The sequence below is a fragment of the Pimephales promelas genome, chromosome 10, assembly GCF_988280905.1.
Source record: "Pimephales promelas chromosome 10, fPimPro1.hap1.1, whole genome shotgun sequence".
NCBI classification, from domain to species: Eukaryota; Metazoa; Chordata; class Actinopteri; order Cypriniformes; family Leuciscidae; genus Pimephales; species Pimephales promelas.
This window is the reverse complement of record NC_142778.1, coordinates 5,861,084-5,886,130: the sequence shown is the minus strand read 5'-3', so window position 1 is coordinate 5,886,130 and position 25,047 is coordinate 5,861,084. Positions and strand designations below refer to the sequence as shown.

Genomic DNA, 25,047 nt, shown 5'->3' with positions numbered 1-25,047 from the left:
CTTGCCGTAGATAGGAATGGTTCAGTTCCTGCACAAAGCATAACATAAATAATCATGCAAACATACTTTAATCTTGCTCTTTTTTTTTCTCCTCCTCTGTCATTTTCTTTGTTCTATTTTCGCCACCAGAGGGATACGTTCTTTTTTGTGACGTGGCTTAAAGACAAAAATAACGAGTTTATTCGACTATTTCTTTTCTTCCTTGTAGGCCAGAAACGAGACTTCCTTAGATTTCCACGACGCATGCGCGAGAATTGCGATCTGCTTACACTACTTCAGATCGCAATTCTCGCGCATGCGTCGTGGAAATCTAAGGAAGTCTCGTTTCTGGCCTACAAGGAAGAAAAGAAATAGTCGAATAAACTCGTTATTTTTGTTTGTTTTTTCGCACAAAAAGTATTCTCGTCGCTTGATAAACATATAGTTGAGCCACGGTAGTCACTTGGGATATTTAAACATTTTCTTCATTGACTTTCTGGGCCGTCAAGCGGCAGTCCCTTAGGAGCCAATGTGGTAGTTATACAGCTCTCAAAATTAATCAAAAATATCTTCATTTGTGTTCCGAAGACGAACGAAGGTCTTACGGGGTTGGTACAGCATGGGGGTGAGTAATTAATGACTTAATTTTCATTTTTGGGTGAACTAACCCTTTAACATCACCAGTCCGTGACTATGTGGACGAATTATATATATATATATATATATATATATATATATATATATATATACATACATATATATACATATATATATATACGCGCGAGGTGTCTTGATTAAACGCTGGCGGGGGGCCCCCTGGTGGCCCCAAGCAGCGGCTTAGTTTGCTTATGCCTCGGGCCGGCCCTGCATTTTCAGCTGGCTGAAAAGTGCTTTGGTGGACACACGGCGTAACAGCCTTGTTGCTGGGAAATTCCTGAAGGGATTCGGTTGCTCACTTTTGTTTGAATAGTTGTGCCTTTTTAAAAGAACAAAAATGCCATTCAGAATTCCCCTTGATTTATTTTTTATTTTATTTTTTTGGGGGGGGGGGGGACTCGGGATTGGAATTGGGATGCAGCCCATGTCTTCCTAACGCCTCTTGAACTCCAAGGACGGAAAATCAGGGGTAGAGGCAACTCGGCTCTCTGTTCACTTTGTCATCTTAAGCAGAAAGGGCCAGGGAGTCACTCTCGCCATCTCACACAGCACTGCACCAAAGGCACACCACACAGATACCGCAGAGCTCATCTCATCTCTTATTCACAAAGAGCACCGCCAACAGGAGATACCTTACACTCAACATCCCTTTGCATTACTATCGGCGAGACATCAAAACCAATATCTACAGAATCTGTTCGCACACAATGACACCGGCTTGCAAACCTAGTGAATTACTGAAGATTACAAGCCCCTTCCTCCGCCGCAGCATCGCTCAGATGGGGAGTTTGTCATTTGAATGTGAATAAAACAATTATCTGCTAGATGTTCTCATGAACTATGGGATATAAAGAGGATAGGAACTGTCAAAGCAGAAGTGAAAATCCTGCTGCGCCAGAAAACGAAGGGAAAGTAATGATAAAGGAAGATGACAGTTTATGCTCCTAGTTTGAATATAAAGTGCCACCACTGAGAGATTATAGAATTCCACCAGAGTGTTCATTAGCTCCTCAGCAGTGATTGGATAATGGCTGAAGAGCCGGCACATTAATGCGGCCTGCGGGTGAAACCCGCCGCATTACTCGAAGATTGTGAGTTCTTTTATTACAATTCAACGATTTGTGGCCAGAACAAAGCAGATAATGACCTTTTTATGAGACTCAAGTTGTCTCATAAACATTTCATGGGCCGAATCATTTCAAAACATTGCCATCTCATCTTATCCAAATGTTTTTAGGTCCCGCGATTGCGTTGAAGTTTGTCATTTGTTTATTTTGTTTTCATGTTATGCTTGTCTTCTTTTCTATCAGATGGTATGCAGTACAGCTGATTATTTTTGATTGTGATGTGTTATTGATGTATGAAATACATCTTTTTACCTTCTGTCCTCTCCTGCTCATGTCTAAGAACTGTTTTGTCTTACATTTGTTATATATGTGTTGATACAGTGGACCCAAAGAGAACGTTTACATTATTTTAAACGAGAGATATTTTGAAATGTGCTTCAATGGCACTCATTGTTCAAACATATATACGATTTGGGCCGCTGTATGTCATCTTACACATTCGCATTATTGATTTTCTTTTGCTCAACCTTGAGGAGCCGTGTTCGAGTCCTTGGCCCTTTTGAACACGGGCTCATGTTTGTTTGTTCTAGCTTGATTGATTTATCGGTTACACGCCAGGCCATCTGTCTCTTTATATGAAAACATCACCACGTCTGGTTTCTGTGTTATCATTATCATGCTTCATAATGTCTGTCCATTCATCTCATCTCTGCTCTTCCATGTCACTTCTTTGGAGGAGTCTGGTCATATTGCATGAACTACATGATTTAACAGCTGTAGAGGCAGAAGGCAGTCTGTGTCAAGATGGTGATATCAACACAGAAGCAATGGAAGAATCTGTCATTTACAAATACAATATATACACATTGTTAGAGCTTAAAATATTACTCACGCAATTAAGTGCATTGTTGGTCTCACTATCGGCACACAAGCCATAAATGCAGGGGTGAATCTCACAAAACCTGGCAAGAACTATATATATATATATATATATATATATATAAGAAATATATATATATATATATATTTACATTATAGAAAAAAGGACCAGAAATATTTGCTTTCAATATTTCATTTTATTGTTTTAACCATGCAATTATCATTAACATGATTCTTAGAATGTAGATTCCTAGATCTATAATTTGAAAAAAAAAAATGTATATATTATAACAATTTGTATCCCTCCTTCTCATTATTTATTTAAAAGTAACATTCTTTCATAATTTTAAATGCTATTTTATACTTGTTATACATTATTTAATGGTGTTGCTATTTTTATTTTATTTTATTACAGAAATCTGCCTTATTATGGTATGATCCTGTTTTATGTAAAAATCTTCTTTTTATTTATTTATTTATTTATTTATTTATTTATTTTTTGGGGTGGTTGTGTTATACGAAATTCCAATAAAAAAAAAAATACAGAAACAAAGTCACATTCTGGAAAAAAAAAACTTATTAAGCACAGTTTTAGAATGTTTTTTATATATATATTAATTATTATTATTTTTTTATTTTTATTTTTTTTACTGAATATTTTCATGGCAGTCGAGCAACTCCCCTCCCCATTCTCATAACTAAAATGCAAAAAATAAATAAATGCAATCATTATCATTAATAGTATGAGAGAAAAAAAAAATATTTAAAATTGTAAAGTATTTTTAACTATTTATGGGAAAACATGTATAATGTTGAATGTGCTCAAAAATGAATAGTACATTGCATATTTTTTTTGTATTTATTGTGAGAGTAAAAATGACCAAATAGTATACAGTAATGCGATATCTAATGAGAATCACCATTAACAATAGTGAAACAAACAAACTAACTAAAGTTTTCGAATAAATATATAAGGAAAACACATCCTGGTGTGTTTCGTTACGTTACGCAAATGTGCTTAATTAAAAGTGTAATAATGAAAAATAAATCTTAATGATACAATTAGGCTTTTTTTCTGTGAGATTCACCCTTTTTAAAAATGGCGTTTCTACTAAAAAAGTTAGGGGAAAAAAGGCATTATGACTGGGCTTCTCGTGAAGTTCATTTCACTAACCTGGAGTCTGTGTTCTCAGAATGGAGTGACCGCTCTCTCTTTCCATTCTCCTCTACTCTCTGTCTCTCTCTTGAGCTCCACTCCTCATACATCCTCTCCACCTCTCTTATCTCCAGAATTCTGGTCACAAGGATTGTGATGTCCAGTATGCGGAACTGGATACTACAGCTTTGGCATCTTCTCCCAGCCCACGAAGCTCTGTGCACACTGGCGGGGACCTTGTCGAGTACGCAACCATCCAGCCTAGCTCACACTAACGCATGCCATTGTAGGCCTTTCCCCCTATGACTCTGGCCTCAAGGTACACAGACTGATGCACTCCTATGTTTCTTTTCCTCTGTTTGTCCCTCACTTTCTCTCACTGAGCACTAAATTCCCTCTGTTTCTCCTGTGTGTGCTTACTTTCTTCTGTTGTTTTCATTTTTTTGGTTTTACCTTTATCTATCTATCCCCTCTTTTATTGTCCAGCTGCCCTCTAATCGGATAGACATTTTTATCACGCTTTATTTCGATGGTCCAGTTTAGACATTCTACCTACTATAAGGAACTAATAAGTAAACAACATGTCAACCATAACTCTCATTGGAATATTAGTAGTAGACTGTTAGGTTAGTGTCATGTATAGGGTTCAGGTAAGTGGAATAAGTTGACATGCAGTGGCAAAGTTACTTATAGTCAGTCGAATGTATTTTGGGGTACCATCAAAATAAAGTTTTAGCAGAAATTTGACAGTCTAAAATTCTAATGACTTGACATTAAAGTGCAGGGTAGATTACTCACAAATTGTAGTCAGTTATTAATTCCAAATTACAAGGCAAAAATTGTAGTTAGTTATGTAATCCATTACATTACACATTTAAGATAATGTAATCTAACTATTTTTTTCATTAGATGGACTTTTAGATAATTTTTAACCTAACTCGTTCATCACATTGATTTGAATTGGATAATATTTTATCATATTGATATAAAAATAAAAATAAAGATATACGATATTCCATTATTTATCAACAACATGAAGTGCATTAAATAGTACTGTCAGGGTTTCCTAGACTGGGGGTTATGGTGGCACTTCAGTGGCTTGTGAAAAGCTATGCAATTTAATCATACAAATGTTAAATTAAAATTAAAATGAATTATTCAATTCAATTAGGAATAAACAAAAAAATATACATTTTTATTAAAATTAAGCACTTGCTAAAAAAAGTTTTTATTAGAATTAAATTTTTATTTGTTTACACACATCATTTCACCATTAACCCGTGGACTTAATTTTATTTTATAACTTTCTGAAAGCATAAAATGTATCAAAACGTGAACTTTCAGGTGTGAAAACGCCTTAACACAGATTTAGACAGATTTGTGAACGATATTTGAGAGAAATAGGTGTTTTGTGTACATAAAAAGCCTTAGATCTTTGAGTTCAGCTCATAAAAAAATGGGGCAAAAACAAGAGTGTTGCATTTATAACTTTGTTCAGTGTATTATGCATATCAACATACTATGAGTCAAAACAGCCCATTCTCACCCCCAAGGCGTCACCTAACTGACGCCTTTGGAAGCATTTTGACCATGCTTCAATATCTGACGCTTTAGGCACCCTTTAGCGTCAGTTAGATGACCTACCCCAGACCTAAACCTACCCGCGTCATCTAACTGACGCTTTTCCTTTAGGGTCAGTTAGATGACACCGTAGGATCGCGAATATTGAAGCATGGTCAAAAGGTGACGCCTTGAGGGGAGAATGCGTTGGTCAAAAAGGTGTTTCCACATAACATGCATTAAGTTCAAAGTTGCTTAAAGCTGCACTGTGTGATTTTTACCCCCATCTAGCGGTGAAAATGTATATGACCATCCAGTGAATATTAGTTTCTGTTCCTCTCAATTCCGATTTCGTTTTAACTCCTACGTTGGCCAATGTAGTTCAAGATTAACATGACTTCCAGTTCGGCCTCGTCCATGAGTGTTAACTCAAACGTAAACGCGAAAGGCGAAGCTCGAATTTACGGGTATGTCCCTCTTTGGCTAATGTACTCAAGATGGAGGGGCAACATGGCGACCGACATTAGAACCCCTTACCCGTATGTATTTTCTATGGCATATTATACACTCACGAGAATACTTTATTACTTGAACAAAGTAAATATACATTAATGAGCACATATATTTTTGAAAGAACTAAGTGTTTTTAGCTAAGAATAAACTAAAAGAGTTACACAGTGTAGCTTTAAATCAACTTTCTTTCCCATTTTGATGCTTACTTTAAACAGATTGTCAGCAGATTGTCTTTACCATATTTACACGCCTTAACACATTGGGTTTCTGCCATGTGATTGGCTGATTCGATTTTTGCGCTAATGAGCAGTTGAACAGGTGTACCTAATAAAGTGGCCGGTGAGTATTTATTCAACTATGTAGTAAAGATAAATTGTAGTCATTGATGTATTGATTTATAAATAATGAATCATATTAGTCAATCATTATCCAGTAAACCAGTAATAAATAACTTTAAAAGATGAACACAATGCTTTATACACAATGCTAAAATAAAAACTGCATCACTAGCTCTAACTTGCCTGGAAGCTTGGAAAAGGCTTTATATTTGTTAACTTTTGTGTCCAAAACACGAAGTCTGGTATAGTCTGCATTATCATGCATCTGGGGAATCGTCAGACTCGTGCTTAGTCCGAAGAGTGTGATTTTACAGCAGAGATTGATTACATTGCAGCAAATGGTTTATATATTATTCAATAACTTTAAGTATGGAAGACTATGTTTAATGAGGATTCGGAAGAGATATACGAGTGGACGTTTGGTTAATTGCCATTTGTTTAACAGCTGTCTTAGATGTGACTAGAGTCTAATTAGGACAAATGAGCAACCATGATAGTGATGGGGTAGCCTACTTAAAGATGATGTGTTTTGATGTTTTGTTTTTTTTTCGTTAAAAAAAAAAAAAAAAATATATATATATATATATATATATATATATGAAGAGTTCAGATGCAAAAGCCTCTATAGTGCCATTTGAAATTTCTTCTAGAATGATAATTTTTATCAAGCTTGTATATTTAAGTTCAGTGATTTCACTTAAATGGCAATGATAATTACCTATTAATTGTTATTTAAGTGAAATTATTGAACTTAAATATACAAGTTTGATAAAAATCATCATTAAAGAAGAAAATTTCAAATGGCATTTAGATGCTTTTGCATCTGAACTCTTCATATATATATATATATATATATATATATATATATATATAATTTCACTGTTTAATATTAGAGACAGCGATAAGTTAGCTGTGACTCTTTGATGCTTTAAAATTCCTAATTTTGTATGATCATCCCACCACAGCAACACTGGGTTAACTAATGGAGTGTGAGATTTGGCCAACCAATGCAACCCGGTCTCATCCCAAGACGTCATATAACTGACGTTTTGGGACGTCTTTTGACCATACGTCAATATTCGCCTTTTTAGGGCCCCCTTAAACGTCGGTAGATGAGGTTATGGGATCCGAACTCTACCCCATACCTAAACCTAACCCTAAACCTAACCCTAAACCTAACCCGTCACCTAACTGATGTTAAAGCTAAAGCATCAGTTGTATGACGGTCCGGGATCGCCATCTACCGACGTTTAAGGGGGCCCTAAAAAGGCGGATATTGACGTATGGTCAAAATACGTCCCAAAACGTCAGTTATATGACTTTTTGGGATGAGACTGTGTTAACCAATGGCAGACAAGCAGATTATTTGGGGAAACCTATTTGAATACAGTTATTGTTTTTGCATTTATAGTGGAGCAGAAATTACACACTTCAGCTTTAAGAAAGATGTTCTAGTAATGTGCATTATATAGTATTGATGATTTGGGTAAGTATGACATCAATTTTTTACAAAGCAGCATATTAGAAGGATTTCTGAAGGATCAAAATATTACATAATATTACTTAATAACAATATTACTATTTTACTGTATTTTTGATCAAATAAATGCTGTAGTTGTGAGCAGAAAAGCCTTCTTTCAAAACATCAAAAACTTTACACACCCCAAACTTTTAAATGGATGTGTTCGTACCTTTTATCTTTTTATTAACATTTTGTCGTTTTACTTGCTCAGTAGGTTTCAGAGAGTTATTTTAACGTTATCTCCACTGTATAAGATAAACACACAAGAGGGTCTGACTTGTGCCTGTTACCGTCCCAGTGTGCAGGAGATTTCCCATCGCTTCAGAAACCCATCTCTTCGTCTTCTTCTTCTTAGATAATAGCAGCCGAGAGGAAGACAGTGCAAGAAAAAAGCAGTTCTCAGGGGTAAAGTCTGAATGAGTCAGCCTCACTGTTAAAACAAGCAATTAATATCACAGCGTGGAGTTCTCAGAGGGCCACCACTGCAAACACTGCTGAGCAGGAACATCGTAAAACAAGAAAGAAAAAAAAACTCCACTTCCCTTCATTTTCAAAACGCTTACAACCTTTCTTAGCGGATAATGCAAAGTTTGAAGGCAAAGGAGCAAAATCAACAAACGGAATTGTTAAATCAACATCAGCCGCTATACGTGTTTTCAAAAAGAGGGAAGTGAAAACTGTGGATTATCTGGGTGAAATCAATTCATTATTTATTAATGTTTTTTTCATAATGATGGGTGAATCAGGATTATAGAAGTCTATTTTAAGTGCTGCCACAAGCAAAAAAGTTTTGGTATCCTTTGAATACCATGTAAATACAGATTATCAAATACTATCAATGGGTTGTGGGCCCACCAAAGTACTTTTCTCCAATGGCTTAAACGCAGATCAAAATGATTTGTATCAAAATATTACGTTTCTCTAGCAGTTTTCATCAATGTTATGAAAACTGTATTTTTAAGCCAAGCATTGAAGTAAAAATTTAATAGTGCAGTAAAAGAAAAAGTCAGGTTCATGTATGACGACTGATGCTAAATGTGTTATAATAATGATTTATTTCTATTCAAGGACACAAAGACATTCTCCTTAAGGAAAAAAAAAAGTTTTTGCTGAGTGAAAGCTCTGAAATTTGTTTTCTTTCTATTAAAATATCAATAAAGGAAGGAAAATGTACAATATATAAAGTGAATTCACAGTAATGTGTGGGACTGAATGCTCTAAAATAGCATTATTCAGCGCGAACACGCTTGCTTTTTTATCGAATTAGGCTTATGAATGCACCTATAATCAAACATTTTTTGGTTGAATTTTATTTTACAGTAAATGCACTTACATGTTATAGTGCACTTACCAAAGAAAGTAGTGGCCAATACAAGGTAAGTATATTAGGTGAGGTTAGGTTCAGAGGTAGGTTCAGGGTTGGTATCTAGTTAAAATAATTACCATAATACGTACATGTACATATGGAATAGGTGTGTGAAAAAAAAAAGAAAAAAAATGATACCAATTTTTTTGCGCTATTACCTGCAGCAAAAAGAGGTTGACAAAATCATTTTTTTTATAAGTCAACATGAAAGTAGTAATTTATCCAAGACATTTAATTCTCATTGGAAAAACATACCTGTGGCAACATTTTTGCAAAACGCGAAATACGTACCAATACGTACATCTCACTGCAGTTTCTAAAAGAAATGAACACTAGAGGCAGTAAAACAACAAGCACTTTTAACAATTTTCACAATCACATTTTATCATAGTTTATGATTAGTAAATTAATACATTTTGGAGTTTTCATGACATACTAAGCTTGCTCGATAGCTGGGACAGAATAGTACTTGTGATGTTGGAGAGCTCGGGTACGAATCCTGTGGAAGACGAGTCACAATAAAGGAGTTCAAATACAAGCTAAAATAACGTGGTTACGATTGCGTTATTATGTCACATTTGCTTTGGTAGGGTTTAGTAGATGACCGTATTTTTAAAATGGATCATTGTGCTTTTGGCGCAACTCACCGGACATTTCAACTCAGAACTGTGGTGATACGTACAAACCAACACTATCTCACGACCAATTCGTACGAATTCAACGCATGATTAAAAAGTGTCTTAATTCGTACGACCTCACTCGTACTAATTCGTACGATTTGTCTAAACCCACGTAATGGTTAGGTTTAGGGGCGGGGTAAGGGGTAGGTCATTCGTACGAATTCATACGAATTGGCCAATTCGTAAAATATGTACGATTTAGCAAAATCGTATTAATTCGTACGAGTGAGGTCGTATGAATTGTTACGAATTAGCCACTTTTTAATCATTCGTCGAATCCGTACGACTTGGTCGTGAGATCGGGTTGTACAAACTGCAGCGTAATAAAACATTATTGCCATATTCACGTTCATTTGTTCCTGAAAAAAATAACTAAACACGCTTTTAGCACCACTCACTGGACATTTCACTTTGAAATTGGTGTGAAATGTGAAATAAGCAATGTATTTTGGGTAACACTTTAGAATACGGTTCCTTCGTAAATGAATAACTACACAAGAACTAATGAGTAACACAATATTAACAATCTAGTAACTATTATTAACTAACAAGAAACTCTGATTAACGAACTAGTAAGTAATAGCGCACAGACGAAAGTGGTAGTTCACTATTAAGTAATCGATAACTACTATTTTTTTAATACTTCCCAGAGAACTACTGAAAAAGTTTATTAACAATCTAGTAACTACTATTAACTAAAAGAAACTCTTATTAACGAATTAGTAAGTAATAGCTCAAAGATGAAAGTGTTACTAGATACTTCTGTGGGAATTACTAATTATTTAGATTCGTATTATAAAGTGAAGATCATTGGAATTAACTAGTAATTACTCAAGTGTTACTAAAGACATTTTCTAAAAGTATACTAAAGTTCACCAAAAATCTCAAACGGTTGCACAAATCATGACTAGATCAAGTAGGAACACTCGAGTAATTACTAGTTAGTTCCAATGATCTTCACTTTATAATACAAATCCAAATAATTAGTAATTCCCACAGAAGTATCTAGTAACACTTTCATCTGTGAGCTATTACTTACTAATTCGTTAATAAGAATTTATTTTAGTTAATAGTAGTTACTAGATTGTTAATAAACTTTTTCAGTAGTTCTCTGGGAAGTATTAAAAAAATAGTAGTTATTGATTAGTTAATAGTGAACTACCACTTTCGTCTGTGCGCTATTACTTACTAGTTGGTTAATCAGAGTTTCTTGTTAGTTAATAATAGTTACTAGATTGTTAATGTTGTGTTACTCATTAGTTCTTGTGTAGTTATTCATTAACGAAGGAACCGTATTCTAAAGTGTTACCGTATTTTGCGTTTTACAAATATGTTGCCTCAGGTACATTTTTCTAATGAGCCTGGACTGAATTGATCAAATGCTGATCGAATGATGAACAGCATTACCCAGGCATATATCCATGATGCATAGCATTTTAAAGAGTATGATCGTAGTTCAGACATAGCATGTCACAGCACACTAATCTGCTGCATCCTCCAAAAAATTGCTCTAATGCCTGAAATAATTGCGACGTGCAAATTGCTTTTAGCACTAATTTTGAAAGTGTATAAAAGTGCTGAAACGACACAGAGAGTGTGTGTGCTAAGAAACAATGCCATCAGCAGACTCAATTCAGTGAAATCCGCCCTTAGAGTGCTTTTAATAGGAATCTGATTCCTTGAATACATCACAAAGTCATGGAGTTTCTCTTTTTCTTTGTCTGGACTGAGGTGCATTTTCTCTAATTGCTTAAATGATGCAATTACATTTGCTTTGAATTGCAATTTCCAAGTGTTTTTATTTTCCATTAGTACTTATTAACATTAATGAGATTCAATATCATTTGTAATGCCATTCAAGCCCAAATGTGGCCTTTAAAAAATGATAATTACCTCCACAGCTTATGCCTCAAATGTGGCTTTAGCCATTTGACCCATATTACCATAATGATTTATGACTGACATTCCAATATCTGTCATTAGAGACCAAACATGTTGTTATCTCTCATCCCCTCTAAGCCGCGATGATTCGAAGGATTTACAGTCTCAGATGGCGGCCTTTCTTCCAAAAGATCTTGCAGTATTGTTCATTGAGCTTTATTTCTTCGTGTGCTGACCTCACGCTTGCAGTCGTCCATTGGTTTTTCTTGCCACAATCATCTTGTTTGTCTTGTTTGTGTGTGTGAAAAGATTAAAGATTAAAAAAAAGAAAAGCCACGGGGAGAGAGAGAGAGAAACGTCTCTTACGTATGTAATCCTCGTTCCCTGAGTAGGGAATTAAGACGTTCTGTCGAATGATTAGGAATGGGGTTTCGCTTAGAACGCTTAGAATCAGCTTCGATCAATATAAAACCAGCCAATGGCAAAGAAATGCCATGGGTCTGCGGATTTTGCATAGCGTAACTCCGCCACACCTCTTGAGTAAACAGACATGTTTCTTCGCCGAGGAGCCAAGACTGAGGGTCAGGCGAGCCCCGCGGCATAGCGGAAAGATGTCAGGAAGACGGAACGTTTCGTTGTCACTCCGAGTTCCGTCAGATGACGACGAATGGGAATACCAGTCTAATCATGTCACCTTCTCAGGTGTCTTCCAGTGCCCTGCGTAAATCTGAGATCCCTGTCGTGAGACTAGCACGGATTTAGAGAATACCAACACTATCTCACGACCAATTCGTACGAATGCGACGCATGATTAAAAAGTGTCTAATTCGTACTAATTCGTACGACCTCACTCGTACTAATTCGTACGATTTGTCTAAACCCACGTGATGGTTAGGTTTAGGGGCGGGGTCAGGGGTAGGTCATTCGTACGAATTCATACGAATTGGCCAATTCGTAAAATATGTACGATTTAGCAAAATCGTACTAATTCGTAGGAGTGAGGTCGTATGAATTGTTACGAATTAACCACTTTTTAATCATTCGCCAAATTCGTACGACTTGGTCGTGAGATCGGGTTGGAGAATACACATATGACCCGAAGGATGCATAAGGAGAACAAGGTGGCAAGGGAAAGACACATGCTCAGAGAGGCTTACAGTGAAAATACACATGTGAGGGTCGCTCAGGGGAGGGACCAATTGTGTGAAATAATCCCGGAATAAGCACAAACACAGCTGAGGGTGACGCTAACAGACAGCAGACAAACGACTAGCTGTGAAAACGGCGGCATGAATCCACCTGTCGCTCAAGTGTCCACGCCCTTAATTATGCAGAATTTTAAGGCTTAAATATAATTTAAACAGATTATTAACAGAAAATTCACCCCACTCACAGTCGTCATGAAGGGCAAAATTAGCGATAAAGACCAAAACAACTATTTGCCACCAGGCTGTAAACATGTTTTTTTCTGCTGTGAAGTTGGTCATTTTAACTTGGGGGAGATACAGATTTGACTCGCTTTTGCTGCCAGCCTCATGCGGCCAACGGGACTCGGAGTGACAACAAAAGGGAACTAAATTCTAAATTAGATTTTTTTAAATGATCTGGCCAAATATAAATTAGGTTAAATTAGACAAGTCCCAGCAAATGCATCATTTTAAAAAGTGTTTTCTCACACTTTGTTGTGTATATGAAGAGTTCAGATGCAAAAGCCTCTAAATGCCATTTGAAATTTTCTTCTTTAATGATGATTTTTATCGAACTTGTATATTTACAAATGGCAATGATAATTACCTATTAATTGTTATTTAAGTGAAATTACTGAACTTAAATATACATGTTTCATAAAAATCATCATTCTAGAAGAAAATTTCAAATGGCATTTAGAGGCTTTTGCATCTGAACTCTTCATATTTTGTTATTGAGAGGAAAGCGTGTATAGCACATATATCTAAATACCACTCGCAGCATTCTAAAACAGATTTTTTTAAAGGCATTTCAAACTATGGAAATGCCACTAACATCAGTGCCACTAACCACTAAGTGAAGAATGATCAAGAACTTTGGTGTGAGCATTTCGTGGGCTTGAGTGCTGCGGGTAAAGTAAAGCTTTTATGAAAGGAAGACAATAACAAGTAGGAATCAAATCCAAGCATGTTAATAAATCTCTGCACATTTCAAGAGCACTATGACTTCCCTATATTAGCCTATATTGGCCTTAAAAAAATGCCAGCCTCCGCCAGCATTTTTTTTTTAATCATTTTCAGAAAAGTTTCCAGAATATTTTGTTGAATGAAAATCCGAACATGCAATATATCAAAAGAAAGAACCTCAGCTTTTCAGAAAAATGGTTTTTTTGTTTGTTTTTTTTGAATGTGGGTGTTTCATTAAAAAAGCAACATTTTGAGCGAAAACCTGAAAAATAAAAAGGATCGGATTCAGAACGATGATCAAAACATAGATGGAGTAGACTGAGTCCAATAGCACAGTTCAATAGCTCGTCCATGGGTCAACATTTCATCCACTAACATTGGGCAGTGTTGATGTTGTTTAATGTTGATGATCCCGTTATGCATCTGTGTACATATAGCCTGGCAAGCCAGACCTACATCAAAATGTTAGGTCTGGGAACTCACAATTGGCATACCTCAATCCAGGGGGCGGGATTAAAGGTTGTCTTTCAATATCCCTCTGCACGCCATAGGATAATGCTAACCAACCAGAGCAATGAATGGCTGTGGCTGAGATAGTCCCATGCGTTTTCCCCTTGGTTTTCCCTCCAGCGGAGCAAGTTGATATATTAAACTTTTGCCGTATCTGGTCGTCAAAACTCTGAACACATCTTCCTTTTTTAAGAATGACTTAAGTGACATTCTCTTAACTCCAAGTCATCCGAGTCGCGACCAAAACCGAATCGAAAGACTGCCGTTCGCCAGCTGTATCTTGTTTGTTTTCAAGTAGCAGGAAAATCACGGCGCAGAACCATCACAACTCTGCCGTCATTGTGTTAAGCCCGCCCACCAACTCTATACACGATGTGATTGGCCTGACCAGAGTTTGGTTTTTCCACTTCGAAAGCCAACGAACAGTTGCTAGACCACACTTTACTGCAAAATCATTTTTGCTGCCGCTAGGGTGCGTCTAGATCGCTTGTTTCTGTTGCTTATTCGCACGTGTATTGATCCGGAGATGCATTACTCTTTCAGAAGATGTATCATAGCGCCCCCTACCGTATAACAGTTACATCACTGAGAGCCATTTTCCTCAATGGAGGGGAAAGAGCTAATAGGTTTAATATGTGAGATTATGATAAATTGATTTATTGTCGTCTTTATATGTTCATTCAGTCATCATTCTTCCTCAACTTCTTTTGCTCTTTAGTATGGAAGCTTGTTTCCGCCACTGAATTAAAAATATAAAGGTAATTGCGACTTTTTATCTCACAATTCTGACTTTTTTTCTCACAATTGTGAGTTTACTTCTCGCAATTCTGACAATATTTCTCAGAATTGCGAGATGGAAAGTCAGAATTGTGAGATATAAAGTCAGAATTGCGTGATATAAAGTCCCAATTGCGAGATATAAAGTCAGAATTGCGTGATAAAGTCGCAAGTGCGAGATATAAAGTCAGAATTGCGTGATATAAAGTCAGAATTGCGAGATATGAAGTCAGAATTGCGAGTTATAAAGTCAGAATTGCAAGATATAAAGTCAGAATTGCGAGTTATAAAGTCAAAATTGCTAGATATAAAGTCGCAATTGCGTGTTATAAAGTCAGAAGTGTGAGATTTAAACTATTCTGAGGGGGGGGGGAAAGTGAGTCTTTTTTTCCCCTTAGAATTGGCCTAATAAGTCGCAATTGCGAGTTTATATCAGAATTTCAACATATAAACTCGCAATTATGTGTTATAAAGTCAGAATTGCGAGATGTAAACTCGCAATTGTGAGAAAAAAAGTCACACTTCTGTCTTTTTTTCTCAGAATTGTGACTTTATATCTCGCAATTCTGACTTTATATCTCGCAATTCTGACTTTATATCTCGCAATTCTGACTTTATATCTCGCAATTCTGACTTTATAACTCGCAATTGCGACTTTATATCACGCAATTGCGACTTTATATCACGCAATTCTGAGAAATAAAGTCAGAATTGTGAGATATAAACTCGCAATTGTGAGAAAAAAAGTCAGAATTGTGAGAAAAAAAGTCAGAATTGTGAGATAAAAAGTCACAATTATTTATTATATTTTTTTCTTCAGTGGCGGAAACAAGCTTCCATACTTTAGTCTTATTTAATTAGAGTTAAGTTTAATATACTTAAATGTAGATAAGCTTATTTTCTGTGAACCCTATCTCTCTTCCCTATGTAAGGGTACTTGTCTGAGGGTTGATTTTGCCTTTTTAAACACACACCATAGTGACCTTTCATATTAGAGTGTGTGGGTCTATGAATGAGGTAACCAGTAATTAACCTTGCGGCGGAGAGAGAAGTACCAAAAGTGTGTGGATCCAGGGGGTAATCATGGGTGGTGATGTGTCCTTGTTATTGAGCCCAAGAACAGATGTACTGAGATGGAAGATATAATGATAACACAGAGGTGTCATCCACTTTGGTGATATACTGTCATTCAGTGAGAGGGTGGGTGTATAATGTAAAACTGTACTGTGAAAAATTGATGAAAAGTTACTTTTGAAATTTGCAGAGAAAGTGATCCACACATTTGTGTTGTGTTACTCATAAATTCGGACTGTATGTCATATTATGCAGTGCAGTAACTACACAATCTGAAATACTTGTAATGCACACACAAAATCATGTTTTTATTCTTAAAGAACTACGGCGACCTATTTGGATCTAGTTTTAATTTAGCTCCTCTATTATAATATACCAGACCGCAGCGGAGTCATTTATCAACATATTTTCATTGTTCATTAGTTTTGCTCATATCCAGAAATATCCCTCGCCTCTTGTGGTGATTGTTAACTCTCTATGATTTTTCATATTAATGGATTAAGGGTTTAATTTTCCAATCTGCCAAGAAATTATCTTTCTATCTGTCTGGCTCACATTTCACACCAAAATCAAAATAAAATACAAATAACATTTTGCCAAAAGAAAATGAAGCCTATAGGAACATTAAGACATCATTAAGATGTAATTTTCTTACATTACAATTAAGCATGTCCTTCTGCAATTGTAATGGGCCTACTGTCAGTAAACAAGTAATTCATATTATAGAAATTTAAAATCCTACTATTATATTAACTAGATTTCTTACTGTCAAATAAATCAGTAATTATTTACAATCAGTCAACACTTTATCATGTCAACAATTTTAATAGCTGAGGGGCGGAGGAAGAGACAATGATTAAGAATTGATCAGAATTTTTTGTATGCATTTTTGAGAATTATGATTAAGAATGCGCGGTTAAAATTACAAAGCAAAAAAGTCCTCATTCAAGACACACACATGTGCTTGCACACAACAATAATCACAACAGATCACATTGTTGCTTTAGAGGGTTTGCCGTGTCTTCCCAGGACCTTAAGTCTTCTTATGAGCTTCTGTTTTTCAGAAGGGCTTTTCCTGAAATGTTCTCCTGGAGTAAGCTAAAAGATATAAAACATTAAGCTATGAATTTGTTGGCTGTACAGTGTCCCTGTGGATCCTATACACACCGACGTGGAGATAATTCCTCTGTTCAGATCAGTGAAAGGGAAAAAATGAGGCATGTTTTACATGGTCAAAGGAGCACTCAAGAATGACTGACAGATAAACTCTGGATTCCACCTTTCTTAAATGGGGTACAAAAAAGAGGTCCATTTCAATCAGTACATATTATTTGAAAGCATTTTCAATCAGCTTTGTAACTGGCTTTATGTAGAGCCACTAGGCAGGCCAGAAGGTCAAATTTCTTCTCTGAAGATAGTGAAATAATTGCTTTGGCAAATTCCAAAGTTCTGGAGCGGCGCAATGCTGCGACGGGGGAATCATTACATTGTCAAAGGAGATAAAAGAAGCCTATTTAGGTCGAATTCCCTATGGTGGACTATCAGAGAGACCCCTACACGCCTACCTCACTGTTGAAGGTATTGGAAAAAAGAATGAAAAAAATGGGCTTCTTATTCGGCCAGTGATTTTCATTTAGATTAGTGCTGCATTTTATGCAGGAGTGAAGTGTCTCTCTGAATCTCTCACTGTCTGTGAGAAAGGTGTTGTCAAAGTGGTTCACCTCCTCCATCTGTAGACATTGTATTATACACGCTTGTTAATAAAACAGTGTTTTTCCTCCAAAGGAAGCAGCTGTTTTTTTGTGTTTGTGCATATGTTTAGTAGTCATGTAATATCAGAGTTCAAACCAAGACTTTAAATTAAAGTTTGGTAGCTAACATTTTTTTTTTCTGTTTATCTTCCCCAAAGCAGAAAACGAACCCCTTAGTTCTAATGTGTGTACTGTAAGTGGGTATGCAATTATTTTGTTTTATTGGTTTTTCCCTATGAATCAGCTCTCCCTAATTTATTTTTTTGATAAATCTCCCGTAATTACTTTTGATATTAATGCAATTTATTTTCCTCGGATTATTGTCTTATTTTAATCACATGAAGAAAATCAATATTTCTAATTAATGAAACTTAGTTTTTAAGTTCTTACTATTCATGTTGTTTTATAGATCTGTGCCTTGCATTATAGCAACGTGATCTCATGGGAATACGTATTTGTACGTAAAGTGTCGTTCTATCATACGGAGAAACGTGTAATACTGACGTATTTACAGTACTCAAACGTAAAATATTTACGTATTGACAGCACAAAAATGTAAATTATTTACGTATGAACAAATCCACCGACGTACACATTTGTACGTATCACAATTTGTATTAATATCGTAGCATTATGGTTTGACTCTATTGCATTCCACTGTCTTATTAATGAAGTTTTCAGTCGCATTTATTGATATAATACTCATAAATATTAACATTTTGCTTGTTTCGCCTGCATGGTGTTAAACAATACACTATAAAACCTTAAAAATACATGCTTTAACGTTACTCGTTTAACCATTTTGTAATATCGTTTATTTAACTTGAGACACATAAAGCGTTTTCTCCTATAAAACACAACAAAAATTCATAAAAGACATCAATTTTATTAGTTTGATGCAATCCGAATCATTAATCAATCTCTCCATTCTCAGCATCGACGTACATGTCAAATCCCGCGCTGGAGATGAATTCAAATTCAAAAATTGCGCCCTTGAGAAGCGTTACGTCGTGTTTTACGGCAGTGATATCAAACGTTCATTGGCTCTTCCCTGCTTCGTCACAGATTGCAACATGACGGTTGGTTAGTTTATTTGAAATGGAGAAGCGCGAACTGAAGCCGGATTAACATTTTCATTGATTAGTAATTTAATTTCTGCTCTGTACTTCATACAAAACTATTTCAATACTGCCAGAGAGGACTGCGACTGCAACGCTTCATCATGTGTACGGCTTTTTTATCGGTTTTGACATTTTCGCAATAAATAAATTATTGTGATTATACTTGTTTTTCTTCATAATTGTAGTTTGTTCTACGCTATCTCACGACCAATTCGTATGAATTCGTACGAGTGATTAAAAAGTGGCCAATTCGTACTAATTCATACGACCTCACTCGTACGAATTCGTACGATTTGTCCAAACCCACGTGATGGGTAGGTTTAGGGGCGGGGTCAGGGGTATGTCATTCGTACAAATTCATACGAATTGGCCAATTCGTAAAATGTGTACGATTTAGCAAAAACGCACAGTGAGGTCGTACGAATTGTTACGAATTAGCCACCTCGTAAAATTTGTACGAATTCTCGTGAGATCGGATTGGTTTGTTACGTTGTGTTAAGGAATTATATTGTTAGTTAAGCTATATTGTTAATAAATCTGCCATTTCCCAACACATCTGTCCATTATGTTTTATCCTTTTTATATTATGTATAAAATGAGTATGTTTAGGTTTGGGATTAGGGTTACGGGATCTTACATTTATCTATAAAATGGTAAAGAAGGGAAATTATACAGCTATCTTTATGATATAGAATATACGTAAATAGTTAACATTTTGAAGCTGTAAAAACGTAATAATGTTACGTTTAAATGTTGCAGATACGTCTATATTTTACGTTTCAGCATCTATCCAAACGTACTAAAAATGTTTTAGTATGTTTTTATATCTTTGCAAATGTCTTTTATATCTTTTATATCTTTGGTATGTTTTCTATCTTTGCAAAAATGTAAAATACCTACGTATTAACAATGAGACCAGGCTGATTATATGCATTCAAACATCTGGCATGATCAGTAGGCTTTTTTTTTTTCTGAACTAGCGCACTGAACAAATTGTTTTAATGTGGTTTAGCATTAATTCTTCATCTGTTTCCTTGACAACCAGTTATTTAAAAGAATATTCATAATGAAATTTGTCAGGTAAAAACAACAACAACAACAACAACAAAAAAAATAAATAAATAAAAAATGCCCAAGAACACGTTTTGAAGCTCTGTGTGCATTGTTAAACCAGCATTGTCTCTTTTACCTCCAGTAATTTATGGCTTGATCTACAGATCTAATAAAACAAGACAGATGTTCATAATAGCCAGGAAATAAATATATTGTTTTGTCTAATAGCTACAGGGTTAACTATGTCAACAGAGGAAACATGGGCCACAAAAGGGAATATCTAACACAAAGTCCAGGTGTCCCTGGTCCCCATTCAGTTTTTGAACAAATAGCAGAAAAGTTAAATATATGTTAAATATATGTTGTGTTCAATACGAGAAAGCATTTCATATGGGTTTGGAACAACATAAGAGTCAGTTTGCAAAGAAAAAGCTCCAAGCTGTGCAATATCGTACATTTTATTATACAAAATAAATAGCCAATGCTGCATTTCATTTTGATAGATATGTCTTCATGTGATGAATGTGTGAACAGATTCTTTCATACATTCATCTTCTCCATTCCCACTCTGAGTTCTGGTTCCACCTGTCATCTAAGCCTCATGTGTCTAGCTTGCGTCCCTCACTGTCAGCTTTGAGAAAAGAAGGTGGCCCAGGGGTGAGCCCTGAGGAACATCGTTTAGTGTTTATTTTGACACTGTTGCCCCTTCCGTTACAATACTGCTGCTCACAGAGTGGGAATCATCATTGTCATAGACATAAAGATGCGTGGGGACTCTGCGTAAGTCACCTTTCCATTCCCATTTTTTTTTTGTACTCTTTCTCTCTGGTCCCATTTTACCCTGGTGTTATAACGTTCTTCTCAATCAATCCGATCACAATTGGTCTGTTCTAAATACAGATTTAAACAGTGTCCAAAAAATTTTTGTTTTTTTTCGATCCAGTCACTCATACCACGTTCAGATAGCCAGGGAAACCATGCACAGAGTAAATACAGACTATTTTGATTTCATTAATTGTAACACCAGGTGTAAATATGGCCTCTCTTTCTGTCTGTCTGACTCTCTTTCTACAGTGCATTTTCTCATTACTTCATTTCACTTTACAGTATGTCATATTCCAATCTGTTTTTGTAACTCCTGGCTTATTGCAGGAAGCTAAGTTGGCCTTTGTCAACTGTTATAGATGTCAATAATCTTTGAGTTGTATTAGATTGGTCACACCGATCATCTAACTGAGAAGTTGTGGGTTTTACTTCCAATTTAAATGTGCATAAGCTGTTTGTCTCTCTACTCACTGCACGAATTGGTCGTGAGATAGCGTTAGATCTGCCATGTTTTGTACAACTTCAGTTCAGTGCAAATCATGTGAAAGGAACTTTACGTTGTCATATCAGTGTATCTTCCACTGGTTGCTTAAATGTGCTTTTTTCCACAGAACTCTGGGAACGAAGAGCTACCGAAGCCAGCTGACTATGTGAGCTGCCATCCCCCGGGCAACAAGGAAAAATTTGTTGAACCTCCGCCTCCATCTTCCTACCCCCCTGTTACCTTCCTTCCCCAGATCCCTTACACCCAGCACCCTACCAACACCCCCATGTACACCTTCCAACCCAACGCCGCCCCTCCTGCCCCCCGACCCCCATTTAACTTCCCCAAAGAGCAGTCCGTCTAAACCCACGACCCTCCGAACTGGGAGACGCTCCTGTGACAGCTCCGGTCCCCGTCCCATACAGGATAGCTATTACGAGTCTCACCTGGAGAGAGCAACACTTCCTTTCCTCTTTACTGTTGTCCTGCGCTGGCCACATCAGGATGCGGACGGTCTCTCGGAACAATGAATAAAAGTGTCAGTAGTTTGTGGACCGTAAACCGTGTGTGTTGTGCACTGCATGTTTCACTATGAGGCTGTGCTTAGGTTCCCTTAGTCTTGTGCTGTAATTTTAGAAACACCGCACACCACAACTCTGCACCCTCCCTCCTCTCACAACAACACACCTCACTTCTCCTGAACACGGGGTCAGCCTTCGATTTTCCTCTCTTAGACCTTACCTTCCTTTATTTCAATCCTGCCAAGCGTCCATTTACAGTTTTTTCAAGAAACAACCACCCAAAAATTCTCTCGTTATTTATGCACGCTCATATTTCAAAGTGTGTATGCTTACATTTTTTTTTTTTTTCGTGGAACCCAAAAGATCAATTTTTGCAGCTCTTTTCCAAGAAAGTAATCATGGCTGTCAGGCTCCAAAAACGACAACAAACTCCATAGAAGTACCATTATGGAGTTTTATACTTAACTCTTTCCCCGCCATTGACGTAATATTCCGGCTTTTCGCGTTTTCACGATTAAGGTAGGGGGGGACTACACTGTAAAAAGGAAAAAATTGTGGCAACAGATTACAAGCAAAATTATTAATTAAATTGAACAAATTAGGATTGAGTAATAATTAATCAAATTAATTCCTTAAAAGTTAACCATTTAAAATAAGTAAAACTTACTACAACAACCAAAAAAAACATAAATTTAAGTCACCATTATGGTGATCAGTGTTTGTTTTAGGTTTGTTTTAAAATTACGGTTTTCTCCTTTCGTGATTCTGCTTGTTAAAATCAGGTGTCTTCAATGTTGCCAATATAAAATAAAGAGTTCTTAATTAATCTTTTATGTCTGTCTGTTAGTGAGATATTTTTGTTAATTTTTTAGGTGTAAACTTTACTCATTTTAAATGGTTAACGTTTAAGGAATAATTTGATTAATTATTACTCAATTCTAATTTGTTAAATGTAATTCATAATATTGCTTGTAATCTGTTGCCACAATTCTGTTGATTAGATAAAACATATTCATTTACATTTTCTGAAAGAGTAGAGAACCTCCAGATCAAAACAGAGAAGAAAAAAAAACTAAAAAAAACTTGGGGTGGTGATGGCGCAATGGGTAAGACACATGCCTTTGGTGTGAGAGACCCGGGTTCGAATCCACTGTGAGACACCAATGTGTCCCAGAGCAAGACACTTAACCCCTAGTTGCTCTAGAGGTATGCGACCTCTGACATATATAGCAATTGTAAGCCGCTTACAATTAAAAGCGTCAGCTAAAAAGAATAAATGTAAAGGAGCAGAAACAACTGATAAAAGCATTGGTTGTGCACGTTGTAGTCTTTTCTCAGCTTTTTGTTCAAAATGTGTGTTTTTTAATGAAAATTACAGTCAAGTGTTGATAGAAAAGAATGCACAAAGCTAGACAACTAGATAAAGAATGCATGAAGCTACATTTATTTATTTATTTATTTATTTATTTGCATGCTCAGAATATATATATATATATATATATATATATATATATATATATATATATATATATATATATGTGTATACACAACAAAATATTCTAGGGGATATTTTCTTTTTCTTTTTTAACGCTGGGAGGAAAAGAGTTAATGTAGTGTGTTTTTTCTGTTCATTTTGGAGCATGTATGGAATAGAGCTGTGCGAACGATATTTAAAAGTTCTCCAAACTCCATAGAGGTACCATAAATGTCATATGGACCAGTTTTATGGTACTTTTATGTTGTTTTTTGTCATTTTTGGAGCTTGTACACTCTTTAAAATAAAGGTTCTTTGTTGACTTCGGAGGTTGCATGAAGAATCTTTTTAACATCCATGGAAGTTGGAACCTTAACATTAAGATTAGACAAGAGGCTATTTCGATGTTTTAAATGTTCTTTTAGGAGTTTTTAAGATTGCATAGAAAAGAGCTGCGTGAAGAATATCTAAAAGGTTTTTTTTTTGGGCTCCACTTAAAAACAACAAATGCATACGGGTTTGAAATGACATGAGGTGGCATGAATAACGATAAGAACTGCTTCATAACGTTGTGTCACCTTTTTGGTTGTTTTGATAAATCAATTGTGACTCTTTAATTTATCAGATTATATTTGCTTGCTTCTTGTTGTACATGCTTGAGTTGAGTGACTGTTAAAGTATAACATTTTATTTATCTCATGACATTTTGTCAAAACTATGACATGGCACAACATCCCTACAGTGATTCTACTGGAACAGCATTATATGGGTAAATTGGCAGTGCCGTCTTTCTCGGAGATATCTGAATCGTACCAAGTATCAAAAAAAAATAATAATAATAATATTTCGTTATTATAATCTGAAATGTGAATGTTCCCATTTCTCTAAAATAAAATGAAAGGGCTCTATTTCACTTCCTCCCGTGAGATATCATCTGACACAACGTCACAAGTAAAACTTCATTTTTGCTGACATAAACACTCATCTCATTTTGTTGGTAGTTGCCAAAGAAATAGAGCGTTCCATATTTGCTTCCACACAAATGTTTACATTTGGTATTATCAAAGATTTAGAGATACATGGATACTTTTCATCAGGACACTCATTTCAAGCGATCCAGATAATCATAACCTTCATGTATCAGTTTGTTTCTTTGAAGGCTCGTCGTTAAAAGACAAAGCGTTTTATTTCCGTTGCTGCTGTATTTATATGTGTAGGTTGTCCTTGAAAATGCATGCGATTACATGCAGTCCACGTCTTTCGTTTTCATCATCTCTGAAAAGTCGAAATGCTTTTTGTTTAAAACTACTATAAATGTACCATTTCATTTCACTGGTTGACCTACACAAAACCTTTTCAGGGACAATCCACAACTTTCATCCTTATTAAGCTATTTTTGAAAAAAAGCAAATGTCGATGTATTTTTTTAGAGAACGATCCTCAATATGCCGTTACCTTCTAGAGCATATTTATCGTCACATTCAGTCCTGAATCCTACGAAGAACTGATGAAAATCACTGCTGCCCTCTTTACAACCTCAGCCAGACCTCTGTAAAGAACGAGATCATCTGACAAGAATGACGCTCATGTTGTCGGGCCATGTCTAATGTGTATGCTGGAAAAGAAAAAAGAAAAAAAAAAAAACTTGTGCTCAATGTTTGTGCTCGATGTGAAAGTTACAAGTGATAACAGAGAAACCCTTAGAG

General features: G+C 35.9%; 1 protein-coding gene across 2 annotated transcripts in view; it reads left to right on the top strand.

Moving 5' to 3' along the window:
* Positions 1-23,326, top strand: part of LOC120459884 (uncharacterized) — a 135,283-nt gene extending 111,957 nt beyond the window's left edge. Inside the window, exons 5-6 of one of the 2 annotated variants that reach the window (XM_089135347.1) lie at positions 3,873-4,057; positions 21,474-21,560. In XM_089135347.1, coding sequence (XP_088991473.1) covers positions 3,873-4,013 — 141 coding nt within the window. In that variant the 3' untranslated portion in view covers positions 4,014-4,057; positions 21,474-21,560. Of the gene's footprint in view, positions 1-3,872; positions 4,058-21,473 lie in introns of both variants that reach the window. The other variant, XM_039647360.2, reaches the window with a different exon arrangement.
* The last annotated feature ends 1,721 nt before the right edge of the window (positions 23,327-25,047 follow it).